This window comes from Cygnus olor, chromosome 2 (genome assembly GCF_009769625.2).
Source record: "Cygnus olor isolate bCygOlo1 chromosome 2, bCygOlo1.pri.v2, whole genome shotgun sequence".
In the NCBI taxonomy this organism is placed as follows: Eukaryota; Metazoa; Chordata; class Aves; order Anseriformes; family Anatidae; genus Cygnus; species Cygnus olor.
The window spans coordinates 55,428,162-55,449,823 of NC_049170.1; the positions used below are offsets into that span (position 1 = coordinate 55,428,162).

Sequence of the window (21,662 nt, forward strand, 5' to 3'; positions counted from 1 at the left end):
GCCTTTGGAAGGGCATGTACAGTGTTATGCTGTTAAAGAAATGGCCACCCTCCTTCAGGAACTTAGAAGAAAAGGCAGTGAATTGGATAGGGTTAGTCAGAAGGCTTTAGGGTGCAACTGAACAATATCATACTGAGTTATTAATTTCAGTTAACGGTGAGAATGAGACATCCTTTGTAAAACATTAGTTTATGTTTCTGATATTTACACTTTCCAACCATATTTCATTCCCTTATAATATTAAACAAAACATAAAAGATCTTGTCCCCCCTCCCAGCTCAATAACTTTGTTCTGTGTATCAAAGGGCGTTAGAGAAAAACAAGACCCAAAACATTCCATGGGAAGGACAACCCAGTGAAAATCTCTTACAGTGCAGCAGTATTCACAAAAGATGCAGGTAGGTAAATTCATAAAATGATGAAGAAACAGTTTTAGATTCAAATGTGAAACAGTCCTCAGAACCCTTCTTTGAATCCCCTTTGAAAGGACACTCTTTCTCTGTCAAAAAAATAAAAAATAAAAAAAATGCAAGCATCTAACTCCTTATAGCTAAAGATGTGAAAATCCTGCAGTTTACTCATGCTTTCATTAACAGTAAACAGTAACGTCACTTATCCTTTTTTTACTTTTTGTTTTTCTTCAGTAAAACAGAAAGATTTACCAACATGCTTTCTCTGTGTAGTATTCAAATCTATTTTAATAACTGTGTTGGATGTGAGCCACCCTATGGGAGAGAGAATTGAATCCGTTTTATCAGATAAAGTTTGTAGTCACATCCTAAGTGTGGTGAAGTGACATGAAAATTACCACCAGCTACATTACACTTCAGTGTGCTAATAGTGGTAATGCATTTTTGAAAACTGTTCCACCAATTAGAAAATTTCACTGAATCCAAGGGGATGAAGCACCTTTCCTATGAAGATAGGCTGAGAGAGCTGGGGCTGTTCAGCCTACAGAAGAGAAGGCTCTGGGGTGACCTCATCACAGCTTTTCAATACTTAAATATAAAAAGGATGGAGAAGGACTCTTTACTCAGGTAAATAACGATAGAAAAGGGGGAAAGGTTTCAAACTATAAGAGGGGAGATTTAAATTAGAGGTTAGAAGGAAATTCTTCACTCAGAGGGTGGTGAGGCACTGGAACAGGTTGCCCAGAGAGGTTGTGGATGCCCCATCCCTGGAAGTGTTCGAGACCAGGTTAGATGAGGCCCTGGGCAACTTGATCTAGTGGGTGACATCCCTGGCTATGACAGGGTATTTGGAACTAGACAGTCCTTGAGGTCCCTTCCAACTCAGGCCATTCTATGATTCTACGAATCCTCTCAATTACTGCATGCATATTTTAATATTTGTTTCAACTACATTTGATCTGTGGGTTTAAAATCATATAATCATTCTGATAACCTTTTAATGGAATAATGCCTGCAAATATACAGTAACTTTGTCAACCTGTAGGTAAAAGTGACAAGTTCTCACACATCTATTTGTCTCAGCATAAAACAAACAAACAAAGAAAAAAAAATTGAGAATGAGCTAACTTAACTGCAACACTCCATCATGTTTGATTTGGCAGCATAATGGGGACATATTCAGAGCTATAATAGTGAGTATAGGCTTAACAAGAAGAGCTTCTACAGAGTGACAAAAACAGCAGGAAAAGAAAACAAATCTGGTTTCAGAATTGGAAGCACCATGGCAAGTGGTTGTTAGGTTCTGATTGAGGGGAGGAAACATCTCCAGATAAGCATATGTAAGCTTGTAATTTAATAATGTATTTGTGAAGTCATGACACTTTATCTGTCGTCACAGGAGCCATATCAACATGTATGTAAAATATGTAGAATTATTCAGGATAACAATAAAAAGGAAGACATTTTGCTTCAAGTGCTTTCTCTCAGTTTTACGGGCAATTATATATGTTGACCTGCAATAACCTACATCTCTTGGCCCACCTCATACACGAATTTCCATTCTTACTGTAAAGCCCCTCCCTACTTTGAATGGAAACTAATTTAACAATACTTATATTGTTTCAGTCCTTGAGAGTGAGAACCCATTTAACAGTCATGTATATTAATTTGCATACTTGGAAATGAAAAAAGATATTAACAAGAATATTTTACACAATCATCGTGACAGATATGCATGTTTGTCTCCTGTTTCACTTTCATTAAGAATCCTGTAAAATGTTGTTTTCTAATCAGCATCCAAGGAGAAACAAGTCTAAAACAAATGTACTACAAAAAGTTGAAAAACTAAGCTCTAAATTTCAGGAAACTGATATTTTTTCTGGTTTCTTCTACCCCAACAGAGAGGATTAAAAAAGCTGTCATTTTTGTGCACCAACCAAAACATGAAATTCAGTCATGCTCTAAACAAAAAGTCATGGAAAATATTCAAGACCTAATCACTGGAAATGTCAATTTCCCTTGGCCTGCAAGAATTACTGAAAAATGATTGCATGAAAAGAACTAGCAAGACAGTGTATTCACCTGGCTATAAAGAAAGTAGTTTCCAGAGAGAAATTTCAAGGAGATAAAAAGTCAGTTTTGAGATGAGCAAAGCTGACTGCTGTGAGGATAGTGCTGCTGGCCTCCAGCAAAGGAGACACAGCCCCTCTAGTCACAAAAGACTCCATATAGGAGTGTGTGTATGCAGGGTACATTAGACAAGTAAAGTGTGCACCTGGGTTATCAACCAAACTGCCCTTCTAATAATGAAATTAAATTGTCATTTCTGGATTGCAATTAGGCATAACATTTGGATGACACCTGTTGAACTCCAGAAATACCTTTCTCTATGCTGCCTGCAGGAGTTTCAGTACAAATGCCCACACACTGCAGGCATCTGGAACTGATCAGAAAAATCCATCATGGTCCAATGCAAAGAAGCAAATCTCAGATTTGCGGAATACAAGCTCAGGAAGAAATTGATAATTCATAACAAGCATACAAATCATGACAAGAGATATGACATAGAACTGACATAGGAAGCACAGTACTCTCTAGCCTAAAAAGTACTATGAAGGAGGTCAGAGGAGGTACCTCTTCTGTAGTACCTGCCCATTTGTATGTTCCTACTAAGTGTGTGATGTTAGCTTCCTCCCTGGAAAATTGTCCCACAGACACTTACTTCAGCTTAACACCATACACATCATTAATCCCAGATCCTATATAGTCAAAGACATATTCATTAACACAACTTCAGTCTAGGGAAGCTTTCTTATGTCTCTCAAGGAGACCTCTCCAAATGGTAGTTAAGAGCAGGAATCAAGCTTCCAAGCACAATCTGCCTCAGTGGGCTTCTGTCTCTGCATTGACTCTTAAGATAACTTTGGGAGACAAATCTCCTTAAACTTATCCTTTGCAAATATCCCCCCCTAGTGCACACTTACCAATTTCCACAAACAAGGTCACATCCTGTATGTTCATATCTATGCTTTCCAACACTAACGTTCCCATCTACACCAGCCCACAAAATTTTATATTTTTTTATTTGTTTAAAATATAACACAGTTATATAAACTAAAAACATTCTATAGATTCAGTAGAATCAACTTTTTAAAGTGATTGTTTCTAGGACTAGCTGTCTCTAAAGCACAGGGAAGGACTGACAGTTCTTGACACAATTCCAAAAAAAAAAAAAAAAAACCACACACAATCTGATCAAAAAAGTAACTTACTGGCCCTTTGCTTAAGGCTCAGCAGCAACTTCCTTAAGTTCATCTTTGAAGGTGAACAGGTACAACAACACTGAAATTTGGAAAGTAAAGACCCTTAGAAGCAAAGAAGGTAATCAGGAAAATATAGTAAATTAAAATGGAAACGAATAGATTTAGCCTACAAATATTGGCAAAGTCTGATGGCATACATAACTGCAAAAGCAAAGAACAAGGAAAAGTTCAGTGTGTCCATCTGGCTAACAGATGAGATACCGTAAGTGGCAAGAACAAATAAAATCTTTCATTCAGAATATTGATATCCTGAAAGGGACAAATTTCATCTATCCTTATCTCTTTGTAAAAGGAAATTCTTTGTAAAAGGAAGTCTGAGGTGCAGTAAGACAGGAGTTGAAAGAGAAATTACTGAAGAATCTCCATCCTTTGCTGAACACAGGGAGGAACATGACTACTGATGAGAAGGAAAAGGCTGAGGTTCTTAATGCCTATTTTTTTCAGACCACTTATCCTCAGGGTACTCAGCCTCCCAACCTGGAAGTCTGGGACGAGGAGCAGAAGAAACCCCTCACAATTCAAGTGGAAACAGTTAGAGACCTGCTACTCCACCTGAACTGTGTGATTGTTGAGCCACTTTCCATCATCTCTCAGTGGTCATGGTCAACCAGAGAGGTCACATGTGACTGGAGAATTGCTAATGTGATGCCCATCTGTAAGAATGGTCATAAGGAGGATCTGGGGAACTACAGGCCTCTCAGCCTGGCCTCGGTGCCAGGAAAGGTGATGGAAAAGGACATCTTGAATGCACAGCATGTGCGGGACAACAAGGGGATCAGGCCCAGCCAGCAAGGGTTCATGAAAGGCAAGTCCTGTCTGACCAACCTCATCTCCTTCTATGACCAGGTAACCCACCTGGTGGTGACCAGATAACCCACCTGGTGGATGAGGGAAAGGGTGTTGATGTAGTCTGCTTAGACTTTAGCAAGGCCTTTGACATGGTCTCCCATAGTATTCTCCTGGAGAAGATGGCAGCCCATGGCTTGGACTGGTACACTCTTAGCTGGGTTAAAAACTGTCTTGATGACGGGGCCCAGAGTGTGATGGTGAATGGAGTGAAATCCAGCTGACGACCGGTCACCAGTAGTGTTCTCCAGGGGTCGGTGTTGGGGCCCATCCTCTTTCATATCTTTATTGATGATTTGGACGAGGGAATTGAGTGCACCCTCAGTAAGTTGCAGACAACACCAAGTTGGGGGGAAGTGTCGATCTGCCGGAGGGTAGGAAGGCCCTGCAGAGGGACCTGGACAGGCTGCATAAATGGTCAGAGGCCAATGGGATGAGGTTCAACATGGCTAAGTGCTGGGTCCTGCACTTTGGCCACAACAACCCCATGCAATACTGCAGGCTTGGGGCAGAGTGGCTGGAAAGCTGCACAGAGGAAAAGGATCTGGATGTGTTGGTTAACACTTGCCTGAATGTGTGCCAGCAGTGTGCCCAGGTGGCCAAAAAGGCCAACGGAATCCTGGCTTATATCAAGAATAGTATAGCCAGCAGGACCAGGGAGGTGATCGTCCCCTTGTACTCTGCTCTGGTGAGGCCACACCTCCAGTACTGTGTTCAGTTTTGGGCCCCTCACCACAAGAAAGAAATTGAGTCCCTGGAATATGTCCAGAGAAGGGCTACGAAGCTGCTGAAGGGCCTGGAACACAAGTCCTATGAGGAGTGGCTAAGGGGACTGGGGTTTTTTAGTCTGGAGAAGAGGAGGATCAGGGGAGACCTTATTGCTCTCTTCAGCTACCTGAAAGCAAATATGCTTCTTTATCACACAGGATGCTAAAGAAATGCTTCCTCTTTACTAACAAGATGACATGATTAAAATACTTGAAATGTATCTTGCCTCTTATATCACAAGGTACAAGAGATACAAGCTGTGAGCATGACAATAGCCTTGAAGGGGCATGTGTAACTCTAAGCGAAGCCAAATGGGAAACTGAAGCCTTGAAAGCCTAGCTCATTCATATCAAATCCATGCCACAACTAAACCACCAAGCGAAAATGCACTGAAATGTATAAAGCAGCAGTGTATTGAAGCAGCAAGTCACCCAAACTATCTGTTATATCCAAGAGTTCCTTGGGAAAGTAAAACCAACAAGATGAAATGATTGCATCTCTTATTAAAATTATTAAAAAAAAAAAAAACAAAAAAAACAACTAAACAGATGAATGACAAACTGTGAGCTATTCATTGGGACCTAAGAGTAATCTAGAATCTACACATAACTATACGTTTCTTCCTTGCACAGAAACACCATTGAAGTTCTAATTAAAATTAAAATGTTCCTAAGATATAAACAGATTTATTCAAACACATTTTTAATAAGAAAAATCCAAGCTTCATTTACCTATGTACATTCTTTAAAACTCCAATAGAAGCAATAAACAAAGGCATATGTGTTTGTTATAAACTATTTGGCCTTTTAAGACACCTTTCTGAAAAGTCTCAAACAGAAGGCTCTCAACCTTCCTATGAGAGAAGTATGGCACAAAGCACAGAAAATGAATGCCCACTACCCATCATTGTCTTTAGCCATACTGTTGAAGGATTGTTACAAGACATCTGAAGACCTTATGCAAAGATCAGTTGCTTAAAGCAATTATTGATAATTTGTAACACAGAATGACCATCACTAAGGCAAAATCTGAGATTGCACAAAGCTACTCTGGTTAGCTAAAACTGGAAGAAACTGAGAAACTTCAGAAGCAGCAGCCTGAGCTAAATAAACTAAGCCCGAACAGCATATAAAAATCAATAGAAACTAATGCAAAATCAGTTTTCTATTGTACACTATTTGACCCACTCATAAGCCTTATGAGAACCTGAACTAACTGCATACATTCAGAAAGATGACTTCCTATTGTTGTGTATGTTCCCAAGGAAACCTCTGCAGATTGGGCAAACTTATCCAAAATGGTTACAGGAGATTTTACTCAGGCTGGCAGCCTGTCACACGTGGGGTCCCCCAGGGATCAGTACCAGGCCCCTTGCTGTTCAACATCATAAATGATCTAGATGATGGTATTGAAAGCACGCTCACCAATTTTGCAGATGACACTAAACTGGGTGGTGAGGTAGACATGTCAGAAGGGAGAGCCATCTTAGAGAGACCTGGACAGGGTGGAAGAGCGAGCAGGCATATCAGAGAGAAATGCAGTTCTGCACCTGGGACAGTATAGCCAAAGAGCCCACTACAGTCTAGGATCTGTGTGGCTGGGGAGCAGACTTGCTGTAGTGGGTTTATGTGGCAAGGTTTGGTAGCAGGGAGCTGCAGGGGTGGCTTCTGTGAGAAGAATCCAGAAGCTGCCCCATGTTAGATAAAAGACAGTTTCTGCAGGCTCCAAAGAGATCCGCCACTGCCCAGAGCTGAGCCAATAAGCGATGTTGTTTGCACCTCTGTGAAAGCAGATTTAAGAAAGGGGAAAACAAACAAACAAACAAACAAAAAACCTGCTGAACAACAACAACTGGGAAAGTGAGGAGGGAGAAACAGCCTTGCAGACACCAAGGTCAGTGAGGAAGGAGGGGGAGGAGGTGCTTCAGGCACTGGAGCAGAAGTTCCCCTGAAGGAGGCTGTAGCCTGTGGAGAGGCTAGCTGAGCCCCTGCTGGAGCAGTTTCCAGGCTGGAGCTGCAGCCCGTGGAGAGGAGCCCACACAGCAGCAGGTGACCTGGCAGGATCTGCTGCCCATGGGGGACCCATGCTGGAGCAGTTTGCTCCTGACAGATGGACCCCATGGTACGGACTCATATTTGGAGCAGTTCTTGAAGAGCTGCTGCCTGTGGGCAGCTCCTGCAGGATCAGTTCGGGAAGGACGGCATCCCATGGGAGGGACCCCACATGGAGCAGGGGAAGAGAGTGACTGAGAAGGAGTGGCGGAGAAGAAGTGTTATGGACTGACCGCAACCCCCATTCTCCAGTTCCCCCATGCTGCTCAGGGGGAGGAGGTGGAAGAGGGTGGATGGGGGGAAGGGTTTTTTGGTTTCTTTCCTTTGTTTCTCACTTCTCTAGTTTGTAGGCAATAAATTTTACTAATCTCCCTACTCTGAGTCTGTTTTGCCTGTCACAATAATTGTTGAGTGATCTTCCCATCCTTATCTCAACCCTTGAGGCCTTTGCATGGTATTTTCTCGCCCTTTCCCTTTGAGGTGGGGGAGTGAGAGAGTGGTTGTGGTGGAGCTCAGCTGCTCACCTGAATAAAACCACCACAGTTGCTAAAACAGACCTGTTTTCTCAGTGGACAACAAGCTGAACATGAGTCAGCAGTGCATCACTCCAGCAATGAACGAAAATCAAATCCTGAGCTGCACTCACAGGGACATAACTAAAAGAAACAGAGATCTGATCATCCCATGCTACTTAGTGCTTGTCAGGTTGTCCAGTTCTGGTCCCCACAATTCTAAAAGATGCAGACAGACTGGAGAGGGTCCAAAGGAGGGCTATGAAGATGATCCAATATCTAGAGAACCTGTCCTGCAAGGAAAGACTGAAGGAGTTAGCTTTTTTCACCCTGGAGAATAGAAGGCACAGGGTGGATCTCATAACAGTATTCTGATACTTAAAGTGCAACTACAAAGAGTATGGAGGCTCTCTCTTCACAAGGAGCCATATGGAAAGTTCAAGGGGAAATGGGTATATGCTGCACTGGGAGAAGCTTCATCTTGATAAAAGAAATTTTTTTTTACAGTTAAAACAAACAATCACTGGAACAACCTCCCCAGAGACATGGTAGAATCCCCATCACTGGAAGTTTTCATGAAGCATTTGGACAGTGTACTGGCTAATATTTTCTAGGTTCCCTTTTCCAATGAAACGTCAGACCTGATGTTGTTTCTGGTCCCATCCAACCTGTGCTGTCCTATGATTTTAAAATCAAGGTGCCTTGAGACTGTGACATTACAAGTATTTCAGTAACCAGACATAACAGTGAATCCAGAGGCATTCATAATAGATCCTCTCCATGTGGATTCTTCAATGCCTGTCTAAGGTGAAATTACACTCTTGCAAGGACTGTCACTCATTTTTGTCCAGCATTTTTTTTGAGACTTTTTTTTTCTTTCCTTCAAAGTTATTGAACTTAATCCGTTGATTCAGAAGTTTTTAAGGGTACCAGAGTCATATATAAAATATAACTACCTAAGATTTTTTTCTTTAAGAAACCAGGCTAACAATGCTATTGTGAAAACATAAAATGTGCCATCATTACAATGAGTTTTTTCTTCTTTTTTCTTTTTCTTCTGACAGAGTTCAAAGACTGAATGATTTAATAGCCTGTACAAGATGATTGCCTGAATAAACCAAAAAGAAATTACATGATAAAAGTACACAAAATAATTTCTACAGTGAAGAAGATTAGGAATTCTCTTCCCTCTCTATTAACAGAATGTACAAGCAAACTTTCAAATGAGTTGAAAGACAATAAATTGAAATCTAAGGTTTGCCTTCAGAACTCCCTGTCACAAGCTGTAACTGGAGTTGAAGCTAGTATGATTCAAAAAATAAATAAATAAATAAAATAGTTATAGCTGCATTTCAAAAAGAGCAAAACTAATTGCCTTACAAAATAATAACAAACAGCATACAGGAAGAGGGAAAAATCTAATGCCACAATCCACAAACTAGCTTCTAAACACTGGAAGGATAAACTTCAGGATTAAGTTGTCCCAGAACTCTCAACAAGTTGGGTGTGTTTTTTTTGTTGTTTTTTTTTTTTTTTATTTATTTATTTTTATGTTTCTCTGAAACACCTGGTACCGGCCAGCTTCAGAACAATGTTGTCAAAAAAGCAAAGACTCACTGTTCTTACAATGTGTTAATAGTCCAAAGTGACAAGAGTCTTCATGAGACTTTCAGCAAATACATGCAGTGTTACACTTTCTGACTTCTGTTGACTTCCCGCAATGGTGATAGCAATTTTTAAAGCATTACAGTTGTAAGACAGGACAATTGCTGTACAAAGGGTTGTCACAAACAGTCCTTCCAGTCATCACTGCTTCCTAAGAAGGAGCAGCACATGGTGTGCATGCTCACAGATCACACATTAGAAGTCTCAGGGATCACACCTATCACCATTACATTTTTCTTGAGGTTCCCTGCAGTTTCCTCCCTCATCATTCTGAATACAACACGGCACTGTTTTAAAATAAACATAGTACTCTCATTACACCAAAAAATTAATATCTAGAAGTTGCTTTAACTGGGAAATTAGAATCATTCTGAAAAATTATGGTTCTCAGTACATTTCTTCTGACTTCAGGGGACAACAAGTCTCCCTTTACCACATCAGAAGGCAACAGAGAAACAGGGAAACATTACATCCTTAATCACAACCCGATGCAGTGCAGTATGAACTAGAAGGACATGTAAATAACAATTCTTCCCCACATAGCTGAAAGAAGATAAATTTATTTTCAAATTTGGAAAGAGAACGTATGCAGGCTGAACAGAAAAGCGAAATTTTTTTAGCTTCTCTGCTGTCTCTGATCTGCTTCTTCCCCACAAAACAACTGACCTCACACCATGAGCCAGTATCTGCTTGTTATCCTTGCTTCAGGTGTCACTAACACCTCCAGTTGTCTGTACCTGGCCAGAACTAAAGGAGCAAGAATGGTACGGTAGCCATTTCCCTTGCTTCAGTGCCATAACACATCACAGGCATGGGTGTTTGTATGTGCACGTTAGTTACTTCACAATACTGATGTGTTATTACACTGCCTTGTGTTTCATGGCTAGGATGACTCTACAAATGACAGCACTGTAAATTTTTAAAGAGCTTATTAGATGTCTTGTTGCCATATAGAGGAGAAATTCAGTAATGAAATGAAAGTAGGGAGAGCAGCTATTTAAACAGCTATTTAAGACATTTAAGCTCCTGACAATGGTCAGCTACATGGAAGTCCCTTTTATTTCAAATCTATATGTCTCTGAAGTACTCTGGGCAGAAAACCTGTGCTCCCCATGAGGCAATGCCAAATGAGTATGTTACAAATTCATACACCTCCCCTCTCCCCCAGTAAAAATCCACATTAATTGCTTCTCTACTCAGCATCTAAATTAATCTTCTGTTAGTCTTCTGTTTTTCTTGTAAAAAGGACACATTTTTCTTGTAAAAAAAAAAAAAACACACATTAGTTCCTTTCTGTTCTGACTTGAACAGAGTGCAAATCAGGACATAGCACTTGATCAAAAGATACCCCACTTAACTATGGGAGAGAATAGGTCTTCCTCAACCCCAGCACCTTATGAAGCAGAAAGCATCTTTCTACTTGGTGTCCCTGAGAGCCTTTTATCAAGACAGAGCCACAGATTGTCCATAGACTTCAGATCTCTTATGTAGAAGACTATATTGAGAAAAAGTGAGTTTGGACTTAGATACTATTTATGTTGGGGACCTGAATAAATGTGTTCTTCTAGGCTGCTGCATACAGTGGAGAAGCATCACTTATGTAGAGGTGATACTTCTCAACAACAAAGGCTCTGAGGACAAGGTTAGCAAACGAGAGATTTGATGAAGTTTTGCTTTGTTCATGGAGAAAACACATTTTTAGCATATTGTTAAGTGTAATTTGAAACCAGCTGTGTGAACTTTTCTAGGAATGTCCATGCCTCTCATTTCTTGTCAAATGCTTGTAGTACTATGAGAGTGCCAGGAGGTACAGGCAAGGAACATTTCTCTCAAATTCTTTTTCCTTGGGGAATCTGCATAAAGTTAGTGCAATGACCAAATCACGTATTGGTAATGATATAAATCTCTTTATGCCTACAACAACCTCTGAAAAGTTACCATCATTTCTGTCACAAGTGTTGTCTGTGAATTTGATTCTCTAGCTTCTTATCATCACAGAAAGTAGTTTTATATTGTACCTCAAAAATTCATATTTTCCATTAATCTGTTTTTTTACATGCAGGATAGACATTTAAATACTGAAATATTCTCCTCGTTTTGTGTAAACATGACCAATGAAGAACACCGATGGCCTCCAAAGAAGCACAAGAAAAATATATTTAAATAAAGCAATTTTAACTCCTTTCCTAAACAGTTAGTATAGGCTATTTTCTCTCCAGGATATTAATTTAAAAATCTAAGCTTTAGAAACTCATAACACACAGGGCTAAACCCACCTATTACAGATTTCTAACATATTTAACTAATGTATTGTTATTCAGAAAGGAATTTCAAGTACATTGAAAGAAGAATGTTGTACTTACTGTAGCTAACTCATCAAATTTGCCAAAGAGCTCATTCAGCAGCTTCACCAGCTCTTGGGCAGTACACTGCGATGCCAAACTAGTGAACCCCACAATGTCTGCAAACAAAATGCTGTAAAAAAGGAAGAAAACACAGAGATATCAGTACAGAAGACATCCTCACGTTCTCATTTTCCTCTTTTATAGCATGATAGGGACCCAAAGCACAGACTCAAGCAAACCATGAAATGCTATCAAAAATGCTACTTAGAATAAAGCCAGCAACAATCTGAAGCAGAGAACTAGACACAGGTTGGTACTGATAATTGTGTGTGAACAGGTAACAGAGCAACCATTACACTCTTGGCATGTACAATTACATCAAAAGCTCAACTTTTTAATCATTCAGCACTGACAGTACATTCATGCATCATTTTTCAGTTAAGAGGAAGGTTGTTTTACATACAACTACCTTAATAATTCAGTATGGGTTTCTTGATAATCTTTTAAACATTTAAAAGATTATTTATTAATCCTTCTCAATCAATATTTGATTTAAAACACTGGTAATTCTACACAAAAGTGAAGTCCAATGAAAGAACCCACAATACATAAAGAACATATTATATGCAAGCTAAGATAAAATATGGAAATATTGTTTGCTAAGACACATAGTCATAGTTCAGTTATGGTTGTGAACTAATTAATACTGCAGTTAACTACATACATACATTTTGAAGGTAATGTAATAGGCTCAGTTATATGATTACTGTTAAACATTTTTGGCATAAAGGTTTTAAAATATGTAACTTTCTTTTTTTTTTTTTTTTTTTTTAAATTGTGCCACTGCTTTAATATAATATTATTTAAAGATGCAAAATATGTTTCCTGTGTCTGGACAAGGTACAGTGGGTGGAGGCAAGACCGTGAGTACAAGCCCTGCCCTTTTTTAGAGCAAATTCTGCCATGAAATGTTACAACCATAGCAACTGCTGCATTTCTTTTTAATGGAAGCAGAAATACACATGATCAACCCTCATTTTTCAGCAGGGGTAGTAGGAAACAGACAGTTGCTGAGCAGGGGTTTTACAGAGCCAAAGTTCAACTGTGACTGTGAGCCTGCTGCTTCCATGGTCTGTTGCCAGTCAGGAGTGGCAGTGCTGGGAAGAGTGAACCCCTGGCAAACACATGGAGCCCTGATAGTTTAAAACTGGAATTCAAACTTATTAGTTGGCTTATTTTATTTTAGCTAGCATGCTGACCATTATCTCTTGCACTTCTTCATCAGTTTGTGTCCATCTATAGCCTCTTCCCTTACTACTTGGACTACAAGTGTTCTGGGGCAGTACCAACACTTACCCTTTATTGTACAATGCCTAAAAAATGGAACGGGGTATCTTGGTTTGTAACATGGGGTTTTGACTTTGGAAGTAAATACCTATCTGATGCATTTTATTTTATTTTATTTTATTATTTTATTTTTTCTTCCTGTTATATCCTGCTCAGGTATTTAGAACACAAAGAACATGGAAGGCATTTATTGAGGTGTGGGAAGATCTTACACAGGGAGCGAGAACAGAAAAAAAATTATAATGCTTTTTATGGTCATGGAACACATAAGGGTACTACAGAGAGAAATGATAAGATATACAGTGCCAGAGTTACAGTGATATGCCTGAAGTGTTTCCATAGCAAAACCATATTTTCAAATATATTTAAATTTCTATTTCTCAGCAGAAGACAAAGTAACAATGAAATTACCTTTCCTTTGATTTGAATATATTATTCACATGAAAATAATGTGAGTCTTAAATGGAGGCCATGCCTAACATTGATATACTAAGAAAAGACAAATCAACTACAGGAGTGACAACAATGTTAAGGCACGTTAATTATTCCTGTAGATGCTCTCATTCAAGAGTAAAGCAGTCTTGGTTCACTGTAACTTAATTGTTGATCACCATGGAGTTTCACATTCTCAGTGAGGATTAAAATAGAGTGACCTATGTCTACCTTATTTATGCATATAAGAATACATATAATGTTATGCTAATACAAAGAGATGCTCCATAGTGATTGCCAAATAATTGTTTTTTGTTTGTTTGTTTTAAAAAAGTGTTAACATATATAGAAACAAGAAACGAGAAGCTACATGTTAGCAATCACTTCTCTTAACAACCATTCAGGGATATGACTCTCCCTGCCTTAATTCCACAGAAAACTTAACAATGGCATTAGGACACTCTGGTGAAAAATCAGCAAAACAATCTCAATTAAACTGTGACTATTAAAGAAAGAAGAGAAATGGAAGTGGAAAGAAAGTGAAAACAACAGATAAAAGTTACTTCTTACTGTCTAATGAGGTGGCCTGCACATGAGTCAAGTGCAGTTCTCCTTTACAAGTGGTGTAACTTTGACGGTTAGCAAAGCTAAATAGTTATTATAGTGCTAAGTCTGGTGTTGCCTCATTACCCAGCTGCTAAGCAATGCTCTTATTCCTCCATCCCACATCTGAGAGAATGGACCCTGAGGAGCTATCATTCTCTTTTGCTTGTGGACTGTACCAAAACCTCTGCAATCCCATATCCCAGGTGCTTATTATTTGTCCTGTAGTTTTCTGTCATACCAAGTTTTTACCACTAAATTCAAAGGATCAGGAAGATTGGCTATTCCAGTAAAATCTTAAATTATTTTGGATTTTAGAAAGACGAATTATTAGCATCATAAATTCTACTTAAATCTTATATGGGAAATAATCAATTTTTGAGCAGTGCTTTCTCAAACTTTTGCCCTGCTCTTGATTTTAATGTCTGTATGATGCTGATGTGTTGAAGGAGCAGTGCTGTTCGGGGTTGGAGATTTGCTTAATCCTAACACTGTCTGCTTGTTTACAAAAGATCAGAGGAGCATATACTGAGTACTACTAAAGTGCAAGACAGAAGCAGCAGGAGAGAAGTTTAAAATATTTTCTTCTGATGGTTTTATTTGAGATGCAAGGCATACTTTTATTACTGGTTGTCTATCTCGAAGTAACAGCTGTGGCTACCCTTTCAATGACTTAAAACCCTCATCATTCCATTAACACCTTCTGCTCATAACTAATTACCACTTGTTGGTACAGTGGGAATTGGGTTAGTATTTCTTTTTTTCTTGAAGCATTTGTAGTTTTGACTGTAGATTTTCTGTGGCTATTTCCTGAAACTTTCCACCCATCTTGATTGCACTTTGTAAAATGAGCCTAAAATTAATTTTTTTTTTTCCTTATAATAATATCTTAGTTTTAAGATTTTTTAATGTATTAATAGATAGAGCCTAAATACTCCCCAGTGAAAACATTGGCTATCTTTGTAACATTTGATGGGAAAATTAGCTTTTTTTTTTTTTTCTAACAGAAAGATACTTGATTTTTCATTAATACTTTTTATGCGTAAATGGTTTCTTTCAGTTACCAACTTTGCAAACAAAGTTCTTCAAGAGTTTGTCTCATTTCCCACCACCATAGATGCTATGATTCGCCTCTTTCCTTCTGATCTTAGAATATGTCCTTCTTTCTTGATGAAACTCACCTTTCTGAAAAGATAACTTGCTTCTCCAATTACTGTGTACAGTAGCTGAATCTACATTTACTTATGAACAGTTTCTAGTAGACACACAGACAACACTCGTAATCCCTAATACCCACATAAATTTACCATAAAACTACAAATCCCGTACAATACCACAACAAAGCCTAGATGATAGATACCTGTATCTTTCTGTGTAATTGGTGGAACAGATTTGTAATCAGTAAAGAATAATTATTTTTTTTTTAAACTGCTAGTTCTTTACTAGCAGTTTTTAGTTTTTTACTATCTAGTTTTTTACTCCAACTTTTTAGTAGAGGTATCCTAAGGACTTTTAAAAAAAGTTTCCTGGTGAATTTGATTGATAAACAGCTCTCCCTTCCCCCACAACTATTAATTTCTAACTTGTTCTTCTATAGAAAACCTGAATAAAAGCAAGGCAACACTGCACTGAGCAACTTCAGGAATTAAAAAATCACTATGAACAGTCATTTCTCATCTCTCTGTCACAAACAAGGAGCTGAGCTTGTTCACATCATTTTCTCATGCTCTGTGACTATCTGGAGCATCTCTGTGTCGATAAGCACTGAATAATTCCACCAGAACCTTATGTGTTCCTGCTTTCTCTCATCTGCTCCCCTGATCTCCATGAGCATGCGTAGCCAGCACAGTGACCTGGCAGCCCTACTGCGGCACTCCGAGAAGATGCTGCACCTTGCTAAAATGGAGCATTGAAAGCCTGTATCTTGGTGTAAGAGATTTAAGCCACTTTCCCACTGAGATTACTGACGGAGCAATACTTTTCTGTGTCTCCTTATGGCATGTACCAAAAAAGAAATCCTGCCAAGTTCCAGAACAGATTTAAGAGCTTGTAGGTGGTAAATGTTCATTGTTAACAGTGCTCTTTAATGTGCCCTTTGTGCTTGAACAGTCCTGCTGGCTTCCCTGGAGCCACTTGTATAAACTCAGCGGAATAGGGAGAAGTGATATGGCTCGGGTTTTTTTTGATGGTTTGTTTTTATTTTCTGCTTGTGTCTTTTATTTAATTAGAATACAGCTTAAAGTAAGAGTGATATTTTAATGGCACATGCTGCATCAGAAAGCATCTGTAGGATTTTTTTTTCCTATTTTTTCCCCTGAAAATCAATCATAAGTGAAAATTATTAGAAAATTTTATCTGTAACTCACTGCAATGATTAAGAAACAAGTGCTCTTAAAAAAAAAAAAAAAAAAAAAGCACGTCAACAGAGGATTATTAAAGCTAAAAAAGAAGAAAAGGGGAGGGGGATTTGTTTTTATGTAAAAAAATTCACTGTGAAGCCTTACAAGCTATATATATATTTATATATTTATATGTTTATATATTTATATATATATATATATATATATATATATATATATAAAACCCTGTCTATAGTCTTCATGATCACAGCTTTTTAGCATTGGAATGGGTAATTCAAATTAAAATTTTTTCTGTGTTTTGATGCTTTCTAGAATACAGCACAGATCAGAAATATTTGCATGTAAGTAGCTGCAGACTGTCCTCTGGCCTCATACTGGGTCACAACCACATCTAAATGGCTACAAGGAATAATTCTATTGGTAGCTTTGAAACAGTGCATTGCCTGAAATTATTTTCGTTACACTGAGACAGTTCTATTTCTCACTTGTAAAAATTAGGTTAAATGAAATTGCTGTACCAAAGGCCCAAGAAATCAGTAACAGATCAATGTTCACTTTGTTTCTTTCTTGAACTATTAATTACAGAGCAGAGTGAATTGTCTGTTCAGATACCGTGTCAGCCATACATGTGTTGAAATGGTTCTATTAATATCTAATGGAGTGGGAAAAGTCCTTTTCAAAATACGAAAACAATAAAACATTTTGGGGACTCTACACAGGGCATCTATTTGAGCTGAAACACTACTTGAAATTATTTAGTTGAATTATAGCTACATGGAAAGATTCAGTCAGAACTAGGGTGCTTTTACAGTAGCCACTGTGCATATATATGTATATATATATATATATGTATATATGTATATGTATCTGTAAACTCCTCAGCCCTATAGGGCCAGACAAGGGGTAATAAAAGGAAATATAAACCCTACGTTACTTAACCTGATTTTAAGGAAGAGATGTATCTTTTTATGTTCCAAACCACATTCCTGAGTACCACCGAAGAGCAGGTATATTGGGGAGTCTTCACATGTAAGCTGACATATGGTCCTCACATCCTTCATGGTGACCTTGGCTGGGGTTACCCCTGTAAGATAGTACTTGTGCTATGCTGAAATGGCTCTTCAACTGCATATGAACTACTTTTTTTTCTTTTTTTTTTTTTTTTTCTTACGAGGATCAGAAGTTATTTTGATTGTGATTATTTTTCCATCCTAAGGCTTGAATCTAATGTTCTCATGTGGTTCACACTATAATTCTGAAAGTGTATTTATGTTTCATTTTACATTACAGTTTTTTTTCCTTTCTTTTTTTTTTTTTCATTTAAAGAATATGCATTAATTTCCTACTGTATAACGATTCTGTCCAAAAACTTTACAAGGTAACAGATGTACAAAAGCCTCACTTCTTCCTCTTTGGCTGACAGAAAAAACATCACGTCTTCAAGATTGTTGAATAATGTTCAGGTATTCCACACAAAAAGTAGAAGAAGCAGAGATGTATGTAAAGTGAAGAATGTGTTGGGAAAGGACTGATTTTCACCAGATTATCACAGTTATTTTTGACCTCTTTCTTTGGGAGGGTTCCATAGATACATAGTTTCTGATTTAAGCCCTACCCTTTAAAAAGTGAACACAGGGGATTAGTTTATCTGGGAAATATTTCTTGTTCCTTTCTGCACACACACAAACACATTGATATGAATTAAAACTTTTTCTTGTGCCATTGTCTTGCTTCCAGATGTAAATTTAGACCTACTGATCCTTCTCTTTTGACATGAAACTGCTGCTGAACAGAGAGCTTCCATGCTCTTCCAAAGTGAATGGATTGTGAGAGAGGGGAAAAAAAAATATTTTTTTTCTGTATGTTTTACTTAATTTACAAATAAAGAAAAACATGACAAAAATACCACAAAACTTCATATGAGAAATGTCAGGAAGGGAAAATATACAAGTAAAAGTGATCGAGTTCATTTAAACAAAATTCTAAGATTGGAACAATTCTTTTAAAAATGAAAAATCTTGAAGAAAAATAAACAATTACAGTGTAAGAAAATAAATATCTCAAGTGGTCAAACGACATTTTAGATTGTGAGCCATCAGTATTTCTTTCTGCAAAGCTCAAGCAGTAAGTGTGAACACAGTGCAAACAAGGATCTGCTTGTATTAGAACTAAATTATGAAAGTTCAAGAAAGTTCAAGCATTGGAACTGGAGGAGCATGAAGGGTTCAAGTTTTCACCCTCTTCACTTCTGGCACTTTCAGTAACAGACATTTCTCGGGTTATGAGTTTATACGTATCTTCCCCAGCAGGTATTTTTCATTATCAAAATGTGAGTGATTTAGAGAAGAAAAGAATTTTTCCCACAAACTATAGCTGTTCCTATGGCCCTTCCAAGTTCTTTTGATGACACTGTCATCCATATATAGAGCCATATATTTAGTGCTTTTTTATGGGCTGTATTCACTGATTACCTTAGAACCATCTCAAATGGAAATATAAAGTATGTAAGGCTCCCTCTCTACACAGAAATCTTGAACTGATGTTAAAGGATTTTAATGCTTCTACTGCAGAAAGAAAAATAAAACCCTAGATGAATCCTCATTTTTTTTTCAGGTAAATAGTTTTTGTTGGTCATGGTTCCTTTCTCCTTTCTCCTTTCTCCTTTCTCCTTTCTCCTTTCTCCTTTCTCCTTCTCCTTTTCCTTTTCCTTTTCCTTTTCCTTTTCCTTTTCCTTTTCCTTTTCCTTTTCCTTTTCCTTTTCCTTTTCCTTTTTTTTTCCTTTTCCTTTTTTTCTTTTCCTTTTTTCTTCTCCTTCTCCTTCTCCTTCTCCTTCTCCTTCTCCTTCTCCTTCTCCTTCTCCTTCTCCTTCTCCTTCTCCTCCTCCTCCTCCTTCTTCTTCTTCTTTTTAATAGGTGCAAAGTGGAAAAATCATGCAGTTTACTCATTTTATGCCTATATCCTTCAGTCTATCCATTCTGGAAGATGACGCTCTGACAATTCCAGATATTTGCCAGGAAAAAAAAAAAAAAAAAAAAAAAAGGGTTGCAATAAAAAAGCATAAATATACAGCATATTTTCTCTTTTCTACTGCCTAGCCTTGGGGTTTGAAACTCCAGGAATTTAGAAATATAGAATGCCTGGTGTGGAAAGGACAAGTTATGAGAATACAGGGATGGTGTCTTAGATGTGCCTAGTACAGGACTGAACTGCCACTACTAAGAAGAAAAGTTGCTTTCATCTCCTTAAAAAGGTAAGGTCCACATCTTATTATTGGCACTGACACCCAGTTGCACTTTCTGAAGGGATTCTGTAGGACTCTCCTACACGCTGGTGTCAGGGTGAAATGTGCAGAGAGTTCCCCTTCCTTGTTCTAATCTGCAGAGTCACACAGCTCTGAGGGTGAAACTGATATATTGGGACGTGCTAGCAACAGCTTGCTAAGTATTTACAAGGGCAGTATTCCCTGCCTTATCTTTTGTTTGAATTCAATAGTTGCATTACAAACATAAGTTATTGTTGTGGTTTAAACTGGCCGGCAGCTAAACACAACACAGCCGTTCGCTCACCCTCCCCTCTCCCTCTCTGGGATGGGGGAGAGAAACGGGAAAGTGAAGCCTGTGGGTTGAGATAAAGACAGTTTATTAAGACAGGGAAATAATAATAATAATGATAATAGTACTACTACTAATAATGTCTACGGAACAAGTGATGCACAATGCAATTGCTCACCACCCGCTGACCAATGCCCAGCCTATCCCTGAGCAGCTGGCCCCCCCACCCTGGCTAGCCACCCCTATGTATTGTTTAGCATGACGTCAGATGGTATGGAATACCCCTTCGACCAGTTTGGGTCAGCTGTCCTGGGTCTGTCCCCTCCCAGCTCCTGCTGCACCCCTAGCCTGCCTGCTGTCAGGACAGAGCAAGAAGCTGGAAAGTCCTTGGCTTAGTATAAGCACTGCTTTGCAACAATTAAAACATTGGCATGTTATCAACACTCTTCTCATCCTAATCCAAAACATAGCACCCTGCTAGCTACTAGGAGGAAAATTAACTCTATTCTAACTGAAACCAGGACAGTTATATAGTTTCTTACTGTATACTTGATGAGAGGTTTCCTGTTTTCGGGTCTCTTCCCCAAGGATCTTTCCTTTCACATTAAAATGAGACCATATCACTTTTTCTCCATTTCCCTCAGAAATATCTTTCTAATGCCAGAGAATGAATTCATCTCCCCAGAGGAAGTATTCAAGTTCAAAGTCTGATGAACTCTACATAGAAGCAGTATGTGAGTCACAGCAGCCTTACAGGTTATGTGAAATACCATGTCATGCAGAAAAGGATAACTCCTGAGGTTATGTTTCAAAAAGACTTCAGCACAACAGAGAACTCAGAAGCATTATAATCAAGCAGTTCAGTTGCAAAATAATGGAGTTCAAGAAGACTATCCACACTGTAGTCAATGTAAGGACCTATTATGCATGTAAATTATAAATGTACTAACCAGGACAACATTGGCTTGCATTAAGCCTGAATATAAATGCAACAAACAGTGGTATGAACATATTTTGTAACACTGTGATGGCATAACCAGACACAATTTTTTATAGGTATATGAGCAATCTGATCACCAAAGAGACAAACAAAGACAGTAGGAGGCACCTGAGCAACAAAAACCTGGCAGAGAGCAGACAAGATTAGCACAAGTTACTGCAAATAGGCAGGCCATTGCAAACCAAAGAAAGAAGATAGGCAAGAAATAGAAAAAGAGACAAACAGTGTTGGTGGGGTGACAGTAGTATGAAAGCATGAGACATAAACAAGGAAAAATAAATGAAAAGAAGACAGCTCACTTTCTGGTCTTGAATTCACAAGCCTGATAACCTTGACTTTGGCAACTGAGAACTACCAAAGCCCATATCCAACTATGCCAACTGTGCAGCATCATCTCTGGGGTATTGTACACTTACAGCTAACTTTAAGTTGATGGTTAAAGACCAAGA

General features: G+C 38.4%; 1 protein-coding gene across 2 annotated transcripts in view; it reads right to left on the bottom strand.

The window, feature by feature from the left end:
* Window positions 1-21,662, bottom strand: part of ADCY1 (adenylate cyclase 1) — a 168,664-nt gene that overhangs the window by 85,189 nt on the left and 61,813 nt on the right. For both annotated transcript variants that reach the window (XR_005817336.1, XM_040548907.1), the window contains exon 4: window positions 11,939-12,050. Coding sequence is in view for 1 of the 2 variants with exons in the window: in XM_040548907.1 (XP_040404841.1) it covers window positions 11,939-12,050 (112 nt within the window). In the remaining variant the exon portion in view is untranslated. The remainder of the gene's footprint in view (window positions 1-11,938; window positions 12,051-21,662) is intronic.